This window comes from Mustelus asterias, chromosome 29 (genome assembly GCF_964213995.1).
Source record: "Mustelus asterias chromosome 29, sMusAst1.hap1.1, whole genome shotgun sequence".
Taxonomy (NCBI): domain Eukaryota; kingdom Metazoa; phylum Chordata; class Chondrichthyes; order Carcharhiniformes; family Triakidae; genus Mustelus; species Mustelus asterias.
The window spans coordinates 16427548-16439525 of NC_135829.1; the positions used below are offsets into that span (position 1 = coordinate 16427548).

An 11978-nucleotide genomic window follows, 5' to 3' on the forward strand; every position below is an offset into this window, starting at 1 on the left:
TCTGTCCCCGTGTAGTGTCCCCGTTACTGACTCTGTCCCCGTGTAGTGTCTCCGTTACTGACTCTGTCCCCGTGGAGTGTCTCCGTTCCTCTGTCCCGTGTAGTGTCCCTGTTACTGACTCTGTCCCCGTGTAGTGTCCCCGTTACTGACTCTGTCCCCGTGTAGTGTCTCCGTTACTGACTCTGTCCCGTGTAGTGTCCCCGTTACTGACACTGGCCCCCTGTCGTGTCTCCGTTACTGACTCTGTCCCCGTGTAGTGTCCCCGTTACTGACTCTGTCCCCGTGTAGTGTCCCCGTTACTGACTCTGTCCCCGTGTAGTGTCCCCGTTACTGACTCTGTCCCCGTGTAGTGTCCCCGTTACTGACTCTGTCCCCGTGTAGTGTCCCCGTTACTGACTCTGTCCCCGTGTAGTGTCCCCGTTACTGACTCTGTCCCCGTGTCGTGTCCCCGTTACGGTCTCTGTCCCCGTGTAGTGTCCCCGTTACTGACTCTGTCCCCGTGTAGTGTCTCCGTTACTGACTCTGTCCCCGTGTAGTGTCTCCGTTACTGACTCTGTCCCCGTGTAGTGTCTCCGTTACTGACTCTGGCCCCGTGTAGTGTCCCTGTTACTGACTCTGTCCCCGTGTCGTGTCCCCGTTACTGACTCTGGCCCCGTGTAGTGTCCCTGTTACTGACTCTGTCCCCGTGTCGTGTCCCCGTTACTGACTCTGTCCCATGTAGTGTCCCCGTTACTGACACTGTCCCCGTGTAGTGTCCCCGTTACTGACTCTGTCCCCGTGTAGTGTCCCCGTTACTGACTCTGTCCCCGTGTAGTGTCCCCGTTACTGACTCTGTCCCCGTGTAGTGTCCGCGTTACTGACTCTGTCCCCGTGTGGTATCCCCGTTACTGACTCTGTCCCCGTGTACTGTCCCCGTTACTGACTCTGTCCCCGTGTCATGTCTCCGTTACTGACTCTGTCCCCGTGTAGTGTCCCCGTTACTGTCTCTGTCCCCGTGTAGTGTCCCCGTTACTGACTCTGTCCCCGTGTAGTGTCTCCGTTACTGACTCTGTCCCCGTGTAGTGTCCCCGTTACTGACTCTGTCCCCGTGTAGTGTCCCCGTTACTGACTCTGTCCCCGTGTAGTGTCCCTGTTACGGTCTCTGTCCCCGTGTAGTGTCCCCGTTACTGACTCTGTCCCCGTGTAGTGTCCCCGTTACGGTCTCTGTCCCCGTGTAGTGTCCCCGTTACGGTCTCTGTCCCCGTGTAGTGTCTCCGTTACTGACTCTGTCCCCGTGTAGTGTCTCCGTTCCTGACTCTGTCCCCGTGTAGTGTCCCCGTTCCTGACTCTGTCCCCGTGTAGTGTCTCCGTTACTGTCTCTGTCCCCGTGTAGTGTCCCCGTTACTGTCTCTGTCCCCGTGTAGTGTCCCCGTTACTGACTCTGTCCCCGTGTAGTGTCCCCGTTACTGACTCTATCCCCGTGTAGTGTCCCCGTTACTGACTCTGTCCCCGTGTAGTGTCCCCGTTACTCTGTCCCCCTGCAGTGTCCCCATTACTGACTCTGTCCCCGTTACTGACTCTGTCCCCGTGTCGTGTCCCCGTTACTGACTCTGTCCCCCTGTAGTGTCCCTGTTACTGACTCTGTCCCCGTTACTGACACTGTCCCTGTGTTTTGGGTGTGGGATCTCTCTGAAACTGAAAGTTCTGAGGAAGTTTAATGTCATAAATTAATGCATTCAACTTGTGTAGAGTTTAAATTGTCGATTATTTGGGGCAAGTATTTAGTGTATTTAGAAACATCCCCCCCACCCACTCCCCACCAAACTTGCCCTAACTCACTCCTAATCGTCCGGGCTGGTGCTGAACTCTCTGTGAGGTACAAGCTGCTATATTTAAACAGCAGTTGTCACCCTCAGAACAGATTACATTCCTAATCCATATATGTCCAGGTTTGTGCTCGGAGACTGGAATGATGCAGAGCTTTCCAGCGCAGCCACTGGCAATTAATTCACTTGTGTTCCAGTCTGGATGTGTAAACGTCCCGCAGATGCAGATAACGGAACTAAACCAGGAATGTCTGCTTCATATTTTCTCCTTCCTGCACAAGGAGGACAGAAAGAGCCTGTCAAGAACTTGCCAAGTGCTCTGTGAGGTCTTTCATCAGCCAGCTCTGTGGTCTCTGCTGTGTTTCTCTTCTCCGTCAGAGCTCAAGAAGGATAACTTCCTCCTGAGCCCCGCGTTACGCTCGCTGGCGATCTGCTGGCACTCCAGCAGGGTCAAAGTCTGTAACATTGAGGACTGGCTGAAGAGCAGCTTCCAGAGGGACATCTGCAGCCAGCATCAAAACCTCGTCAACAGCTTCTTAGTTGAAATAAGTAACAGGTTGGTGGAAGTGTCGATGGTTTCGGGTGTCTCTGAGCAGAACGTTTTAAAGGAGATTGGTTTACTTATTAAGATCCTGGAGCTCCACCCCTAACAGCACTGTGGGTGTACCTACACTGTAAGAAGTCTAACAACACCAGGTTAAAGTCCAACAGGTTTATTTGGTAGCAAATGCCACTAGCTTTCGGAACTGGCTGTTCCTTCGTCAGGTGGGTGGGAGTTCTGATCACAAACAGGGCACAAAGACACAAACTCAATTTACATGAATAATGATTGGAATGTGAGTCTTTACAGCTAATCAAGTCTTAAAGGTACAGACAATGTGAGTGGAGGGAGCATTAAGCACAGGTTAAAGAGATGTGTACTGTTTCCAGACAGATGTACCTACACCACAGGGACTGCAGCCATTCAAGCAGGCAGCTCACCACCACCTTCTGAAGGGCAGTTAGGGATGGGAAATAAATGCTAGCCTAGCTAGCGACACCTGCGAAAGAATACATTTTAAAAATCCTCCATGAACTTTTGTTCTTTTGCCTCTTACGGTGCCCCACTGCTGCCTCACAGCGCCAGGGTCCTGGGTTCGATTCCGGCCTCGGGTCACTGTCTGTCCAAGTGGAGTTTGCACATCCTCCCCGTGTCTGCGTGGGTTTCCTCCGGGTGCTCCGGTTTCCTCCCGCAGTCCAAAGATGTGCTGGTTAGGGTGGTTTGGCCATGCTAAATTGACCCTTAATGTCAGGGGATTCGATAGGATAAATACGTGGGGTTGCAGGGATAGTTTTTAGTTTAGTTTATTTGTTAGTGTCACGGGTAGGCTTACATTAACACTGCAATGAAGTTACTGTGAAAATCCCCTGGCCGCCACACTCCGACGGGTACACTGAGGGAGAATTTAGCATGGCCAATGCACCCAACCAACACGTCTTTGGACTGTGGGAGGAAACCCACGCAGACACGGGGAGAACGTGCAGACCCCGCACAGACAGTGACCTAGACCGGGTATTGAACTCAGGTCCCTGGCGCTGTGAGGCAGCAGTGCTAACCACTGTGCCACCGTGCCACCCCATGGGTGGGATTGTGGTCAGTACAAGTTCAATGGGCCGAATGGCCTCCTTCTGCACTGTAGGGATTCTATGATTCGTTTGCATGTCACCTGTGTTATTGACTGTCATACCTTCAGTCTCCTTGGCACTAAGCTCTGCCTTCCCCTCACTAAATCTCTCCATTTCTACAAATGCTCCCGGTATATTATCCTGTTGCAGCATGTTTATTTAAGTGGGTGTTCTTGTGTGGCTATTCATGTGTGATAAGTTAAAGACACCGACTTGTGCTCAGCCTGTGTGTGGGGACATCCAAACTGTGCGCTCACCCAGTTTAGAGGGAATAAAGTTCTCTGCCTCTCTCCTCCTTTAAGTGTTTTGTTACCTGTACGAATGTAATCTTCTTTGGTTCAGGGTCAGGTTCTGTCTAATTACTCTCGGATGTACCAGGATGGCTCATGATGTTAACGATACTACATAAATACACATTGTTGTTGCTGTAAATAATGAGTCCATTCCAGTTGTTGTGCTGTCTCTTCCACTTGTGTACTGATTGTCATGGGGCCTCCAGCAGCAGGTGGCGATCCAGGGGGATCTGGCGAGTTCTCGGTGAGATCCTCCCGGAGGTAGAAAATATACATACTTTCATTCAGCATAGGCAACATGGTGTGGTTGGAGGACAAGAGTGACACAGACACACACGGAAACATTCCCACCTGCAAAACAAAGTCATTGTCCGCAGTCCCCACCACAGACTCTGCTCCTGAATCTCTCCCGTACTCTGTCACCTCCTCTAGCCCTACTGCTCAGGAGTGGCTACCAGAGCAGGTCAGAGGCTGGGAATACTGTGGTGAGTAACTCACCTCCTGACTCCCCAAAGCCTGTCCACCATCTACAAGGCACAAGTCAGGAGTGTGATGGAATACTCCCCACTTGCCTGGATGGGAGCAGCTCCAACAACACTCAAGAAGCTCGACACCATCCAGGACAAAGCAGCCCCGCTTGATTGGCACCCCATCCACAAACACCCACTCCCTCCACCACTGACGCTCAGTAGCAGCAGTGTGTAATATCTACAAGATGCACTGCAGCAATTCACTAAAGATCCTTAGACAGCACCTTCCAAACCCACGACCACTTCCATCTAGAAGGACAAGGGCAGCAGATACATGGGAACACCACCACCTGCAAGTTCCCCTCCAAGCCACTCACCATCCTGACTTGGAAATATATCGGCTGTTTCTTCACAGTCGCTGGGTCAAAATCCTGGAATTCCCTCCCTAACGGCATTGTGGGTCAACCCAACAGAATATGGACTGCAGCGATTCAAGATGGCAGCTCACCACCACCTTCTCAAGGGGCAACTAGGGATGGGTAATAAATGCTGCCCAGCCAGTGACACCCATGTCCCACGAATGAATAAATTTTAAAAAATGTTGGATTGGCCAGTAACTCCCACAACCCATGAAAGAATATATTACAAAAAAGAAAAACTTGTGTTTATCTAGCATCTTTCATAACCTCATGATATGCGAAAGCACCTTGTAACCAATGAAGTACTTTGAGGCAAACTCTGTTGTAATATAGAAAACCATTTTACACACAGCAAGATTCCAGAGTCAATAATCACTTACTCTTTGTCTTAATGTGGTGGTTGAAGGCTGAACATCAGCCAGGATGTCAGCAATAGCCTTTCCATGGCATCCTTTAAACCCAGAGTGGGCAGATGGGGACCTCCTTTGACATTGTATCTGAAAAGCAGCGCCTCTGACAAAACCACACTCCTTCTGTACTGCACCGGAGGGGCAATTTCATAGAATCCTACAGTGCAGAAGATGGCCATTCGGCCCATCAAGCCTGCACCGACCACAATCCCACCCAGGCCCCCTCTCCATGCATTTACCCAAGCTAGTGCCCCTGACACTAAGGGGTAATTTAGTATGGCCAATCCACCGACCCTGCACATCTTTGGAATGTGGGAGGAAATTGGAGCACCCGGAGGAAACCCACCCAGGCACGAGGAGAATGTGCAAACTCCACACAGACCGTGACCCAAGCCGGGAATCAAACCTGGGTCCCTAGTGCTGTGAGGCAGCAGTGCTAACCACTGTGCCACCGTGCCGCCCCTTTCCTGATCCACTGTCATAGTGGCACGTAAGCCTATGTCCTTTTGATTCCGAGACGGGAATGCTATCCACGGAGATAAGGGGAGTTACTAACTGAAAACGCACACAGGTACCGTCCCTCGGTGAACTGGAAAGATTTTAAATGTAGCATTGATGCCCAGAACGGCACTGGGCAGGGAGAGCAGTGCAGACTGTCGCTGACTTTGCAGCGAGATCTCTGGAGGTAGAATCAGACTGATTCATTGCTGCTCAGGAACCCTAGAACCAATCAGAGAATCCCTACAGAGCAGAAAAGCTAAAGTTTTAAAGTTTATTTACTAGTGTCACAAGTCAGCTTACGTTAACACTGTAATGAAATTACTGTGAAATTCCTCTAGTTGCCACACTCCGGCGCCTGTTCGGGAACACGGAGGGAGAATTTAGCATGGCCAATGCACCCTAACCAGCACGTCTTTGGACTGTGGGAGGAAACCGGAGCACCCGGAGGAAATCCAAGCAGACACAGGGAGAGCGTGCAGACTCTGCACAGTGACCCAAGCCGGGAATCGAACCCGGGTCCCTGGCACTCTGAGGCAGCAGTGCTAACCAACAGTGCCACCGTGCCGCCCCCCCCAAGGAGGCCATTGGGCCCATCGAGCCTGCACTGACAATGATCCCACCTCTCATATTTACCCTGCTAACTGTCCCTAAGGGTTAAGTTAGAATGGCCAATCGCCCTAAGTTGTGGAACGATGCCTGTGTGTTACTCAGCTTGACATTGCTAATATGTCCGGTTGACCTTTTGGCTATAATTATGAATTCCATTGGACATTCAACAGTTAATCGATCTTTCTCTTAACTTTTCCCAGGTGTCCGAACCTGCAGTCGGTGATACTTTCAGGGTGTGGTCACCTCGCTGATGGCTTCATTATACAAGTCCTCCAGAAATGCAGCAACCTGCAAACACTGAAACTGGAAAACTGTGCCAGGCTGACGGATAAAACGCTGGAGGCCGTGGCTACTTACGGGAGCAACTTAACCACCTTCCACGTGGACTTCTGTCGGAACATCACACAGGAGGGGATTAACCTGGTCCGCAGGAAGTGTCCGTCCCTGTCCTTCAGCGCCGAGCGCAGTGCCGAGATGATTCCCGATCAGCCGGAGAATCACAGCAACCTCGGGCGAGGGACAAGGAAGCGATTTCAGTGGTGATGGCGAGGCGATGACCCAGCAGGCTGCCGGGAGGGGGATGAAGAAGACCATAAAATATAGGAGCAGAATTATGCTATTCGGCCCATCGAGTCTGCTCCGCCATTCAATCATGGCTGATATGATTCTCATCCCCATTCTCCTGCCTTCCCCCCCCATAACCCTTTATCTCCTTATTGATCAAGAACCAATCTATCTCTGTCTTAAAGACATTCAATGACCCGGCCTCTGTGGCAATGAGTTCCACAGATTCACCACCCTCCGGCTGAAGAAATTCCTCCTCATCTCAGTTTTAAAGGAGCGTCCCTTTATTCTGAGGTTGAGCCCTCGAGTTCTAGTCTCTCCCACTAGTGGAAACATCCTCTCCACGTCCACTCTGTCCAGGCTTCTCGGTATTCTGTAAGTTTCTGTAATGCCCATAACCGTGCAAGTCCTGAGCCCCTGAGTGTAGCCAAACCGTCGCAGGAGAGGGGACCAAGCGTTGTGATCAATCACTCCCATACTCCTATTTTAGGAGTGGAATTTGATGGGAGACCCAATGACAATCTACCCTTGGGTCACTGTCTGTGTGGAGTTTGCACATTCTCCCCGTGTCTGTATGGGTTTCCTCTGGTGCTCCGGTTTTCTCCCACACTCCAAAGATTTGATTTATTGTCACATGTATTAGTATACAGTGAAAAGTATTCTTTCTTGCGCGCTCTACAAAGCATACCGTTCAGAGAGAAGGAGAGGAGAGAGTGCAGAATGTAGTGTTACAGTCATAGCTAGGCTGTAGAGAAAGATCAACTTAATATAAGGTAAGTCCATTCAAAAGTCTGATGGCAGCAGGGAAGAAGCTGTTCTTGAGTCAGTTGGAACGTGCCCTCAGACTTTTGTATCTTTTTCCCAGCCAAAGAAGGTGGAAGAGAGAATGTCTGGGGTGCGTGATCAAAGATGTGTAGGTTAGGTTGATTGGCTATGCTAAATTGCCCCTTAGTGTCAGGGGGATCAGCTAGGATAAATGCATGGGGTTATGGGCTGAATGGGACTGTTCTTGATGGAGGCCCAATGGGCTGAATGGCCTCCTTCTGCACTGTAGGGATTCTATGAACATCTGTTTGTACTTGGCGCAGTGTCCCAAGCGAGAATCCTTCCTCTGGAATCCTTGGGGCTGATCGCATTTCTGTATTCAGATGTTGTCATGTTAAGATGACTGGGAGGCATTCTTAAAAAACTCTTCCAGCTCCATCTGCCTCATCAACACTGGCTACCGTCACACGCGTTCGTCTTTTATTTTATATTCTATTTAGTCAGCTCAGGTCACAGACCTCCCGTGTAAAAGGCCGGTGAGGTTCCTGTTGGCTGACATTGGAGTCTGATCAACAAAAAGTTTAGTTTTTTTTTAAAGATGTGCGGGTAAAGGATATTTGGCTGTCGTGGGCTCAGGGTTCCAACAACAATAGCTTACATTTATACAGCACCTTCAACACAGTAAAATGTCCCTCGCAGGAGTTTTATCGGAAACAGTTTGACACGAAGGACATTATTAATGATAAACACTAGTCATCGGACATTGTTAATGATAAACACTAGTGATTATTAATGGCAAACACTAGTCATCGGAGGAAAGAGAGGTAGAGGTTTGGGAGAGAATTCCAGAGATTAGAGTCTAGACTAGACAGTGAAAGGATGGCTGCCAGTAGTGGTGTGAAGGCAGAGGGGACACACGCATACACTGACAGGAATTGGAGGAACGCTGGTTATGGGAGCTTACTGTGCACAAACTGGCTGTGGAGTTTCCTTGTAAAATACTTCATTGTAGGCTGCTTGGAGACTTTGAGTTTGTGAAAGGTGCTATATAAATACAAGTCTGTCACCCAGAAAAAAAATCTTCACCTGTGACCAGAGGTTTGTTGAAAGTAGGATTAGAATGGTTAATGTATTGGTGAGAAATTAAGAATATAAATATTAATGAATAAAAATAATAACTAATTGCTTTGTGACTAAACTCAATGATTCAGATGCAATTTTATCTTGTGAAAGCTGGCAGTGGATATCAGTCCAGCACCAAGTCTGGGTGACCAGGAACCATAAAGACTCACCTGGTACCTGTAGGGGACCTTGCAGAAAGTTAAAAACCACGCTGAATGGGTACTGAATGAGGACTTAACCCATGTTGCTTATTTAAATCCAATGAGTGCTACTGCCCCACTCTGCAGCTACATGTAAAATAGTCCTTGCAAAAGCGACTAGTTGTCAAGCAGGAGTTAAATTCCTAATGGGAGCGACCGGATGCTGCGTAGTTGGGTTGGAACTCAGACAAATATCTGACTTCCACACTTAATACGTTCCAACTATTACATTTTTCAGAGCAGGTGGGGAGAATGGGGCTCCTTCTAGAATCGTTACACATTCAATCTTGTGCCCTTTCATTCAGAAATCTGAAAGAGGAACTAAATTAATCAGCTCAGGATTGGAAATTATCAGACACAGGTATTGATCGATACCCAGTCTGAAGCTGTCCTATTAGGAGGCTGGCCACTGGGTGGTGCTAGAGGTTCACAGCCCACATTCTGGGTGCACTGTTAAGGATGCCGTGCCCCGGAGGTGCAGCACAGTCTCGGGACTGGGACATGAGGCTTTAGAGGTGAGATCGAGCCACAGCTGATGATGCATTTCTGCTTTTAAAGGCGGCTTAACTGAGAGCTGTGAAAAAAAGCGAGACCGTGAGGGTCATTTTGCAAAAATTCCTTTGGAGTGGCAAATTGTGATGTGGCTGGATTGTAACCCACCCTCCAAATAAAACAGGGAACTGGAGCAGCGAGAAAGAGTTTGTAAATTCAATTAATAAATCAGGAATTGAAAGCTAGTCTCAGTAACGGTGACCATGAAACTATCATTGATTGTTGTAAAAACCCATCTGGTTCACTAATGTCCTTTAGGGAAGGAAATCTGCCGCCCTTACCCGGTCTGACCTACATGCGACTCCAGATCCACAGCAATGTGGTTGACTCTTAACTGCCCTCTGAAATGGCCCACTCCACCACCTTCTCAAGACGATTGAGACACGCTAGTCCGGTACATTGGCCGTGCTAAATTCTCCCTCAGTGTACCCGAACAGGCACCAGAGTGTGGCGGCTAGGGGATTTTCACAGTAACTTCATTGCAGTGTTAATTTAAGCTGACTTGTGACATAAATGGGGGGGGGGGGGGCTGAAGGTTTGTGGAAGATGCAAAGATTTGTGCAGGTTTCAGGACTCTAAAATTAGGGGCTGCCCATTTAGGACAGAGATAAGGAGGATTTTTTTCTCTCTGAGGGTTGTGTAATGTTGGAGCTCACTACCTCAGAAGGCGGTGGAAACGGGGGTCATTAAATATTTTTAAAGGCGGAAGTAGATAGCTCCAGCATCCGCAGTATTTTGCTTTGATCTTAGTATCTTGAGGATCAAGGAACTCAACACAAACAGATCATCCATGATCTTAATCAATGGCAGAGCAGGCTTGAGGGGCTGAATGGCCTATTTCTGCTATTTTTAAAAAATTTCATTCATGGGACATGGGTGTCGCTGGCTGGGCCAACATTTATTGCCCATTCCTCGTTGCCCGAGGGCAGTTGAGAGTCAACCACATTGCTGTGGGCTCTGGAGTCACATGTAGGCCAGACCGGGTAAGGACGGCAGATTTCCTTCCCTAAAGGACATTAGTGAACCAGATGGGTTTTCCCGACAATCGACAATGGTTTCAGGGCCATCAGTAGATTCTTAATTCCAGATATTTTTTATTGAAGTCAAATTTCACCATCTGCTGTGACGGGATTCGAACCCGGGTCCCCAGAACATTAGCTGACTTTCTGGATTAATAGTCTAGTGATAATACCACGAGGCCCTTGCTTCCCCTAATTAGTATGTAAGTAACACCAATTGTGTCTCACTGCAACTGGGAAATGAACCAACATTTGGCGTTACATTTATCTATAAATCAGTGTTATTTGCATGGGTGGAGCTCATGTCAAACATGTATGATGACGATGGAACAGGGAGAAATAAACTGCAATGTTAATGTAAGCTTACTTGTGACACTAATAAATATATTTTAATTTGATAACCACCCAAGTTCTGGTCTGTTGGATTTGAATGAAGAAGTGTGGCATGGAGTGAGAGAGAGAGTTGGAGATGGTCAGAAAGCCTTCATGTCACTTAGCGATTCAATGACAATATTAGGGGGAGCTTGGCTGTGCTGGTACCACATCACATGCTTACATTACACTTGGCGTGGCCGTGAATGAGCACAATGTCCAACTTATTAGATTCCAGTTGAACATTACATGGTAAATGTGTTATTTATGTGTTGGGGAAGAATAATGTGACCCAGTATAGAAACCAGCTTGTAAAATTAAATTAAATCCTTATCACAGTATCGGGCATGCAGTTTCCCTTAGGCCAACCACACAAGTTTTAAAGTTTATTTATTGTCGCAAGTAGGCTTATATTAACACTGCAATGAAGTTACTGTGAAAATTCCCTAGTCGCCACACTCCGGCGCCTGTTCGGGTTACACCGAGGGAGAATTTAGCACGACCAATGCACCCTAACCAGCACGTCTTTCGGACTGTGGGAGGGAACCGGAGCACCTGGAGGAAACCCACGCAGACACGGGGAGAATGTGCAGACTCCAGACGGACGAAGGCCAGAATTGAACCCAGGTCCCTGGTGCTGTGAGGCATCAGTGTTAACCACTGTGTCGCCCTGCCACCAAGAGTTCAGTAATTCCAAAAAAAACCACAAAACACTATTTAAATGTAATAACATTGTGAAATTAAGCAATGTTTCATTTTGGAAGAGACCATTTAAGGTACTCAACACCCCAGGGCAGAAATGACAAGAGTGCACAAGTTCAAGGTAAGGGGGGGAAGGTTCAGTAGAGATGTGTTGGGGAAGTGTTTTTTTTTTACACTGAGTGGTGGAGTCCTGGAATGCGCTGCCAAGTGAGGTGGTTGAGGCAGACATATTAGCGACATTTAAGACTTATCTGGATAGACACAGGAACAGACGGGGAATAGAGGGATGCAGGCGGTTGGTCTAGGTAGGACAACATGATCGGCGCAGACTTGGAGGGCCGAAGGGCCTGTCTGTTCCTGTTCTTTGTTCAATGAAGTAACACACAAACCTTAACATTCTTAGTCACTCCTTTGAGCCAAACGTTTGCAGCACCTCCCATGATACCAGCGTCCCCTCCTGTAGATCAATATGATTCAGGCTCAAGAGTAAATGAGTCAAGAGTGATGGAT

At 48.5% G+C, this 11978-nt stretch overlaps 1 protein-coding gene across 1 annotated transcript; it reads left to right on the forward strand.

Moving 5' to 3' along the window:
- Positions 1–2026: 2026 nt before the first annotated feature.
- fbxl22 (F-box and leucine-rich repeat protein 22) lies at positions 2027–6844 on the forward strand. The gene is made up of 2 exons (XM_078199913.1): positions 2027–2361; positions 6373–6844. The coding sequence occupies exons 1-2, from the start codon at positions 2027–2029 to the stop codon at positions 6713–6715; spliced, it is 678 nt and encodes a 225-aa protein (XP_078056039.1). The 3' UTR covers positions 6716–6844.
- The last annotated feature ends 5134 nt before the right edge of the window (positions 6845–11978 follow it).

Excerpts from the sequence above, each read along its gene's own strand:
- fbxl22 (XM_078199913.1), top strand. The coding sequence starts at position 2,027 with ATGCAGATAACGGAACTAAACCAGGAATGTCTGCTTCATATTTTCTCC. Across the intron at positions 2,362-6,372 it reads TTAGTTGAAATAAGTAACAG|GTGTCCGAACCTGCAGTCGG; the intron begins GTTGGTGGAAGT and ends AACTTTTCCCAG.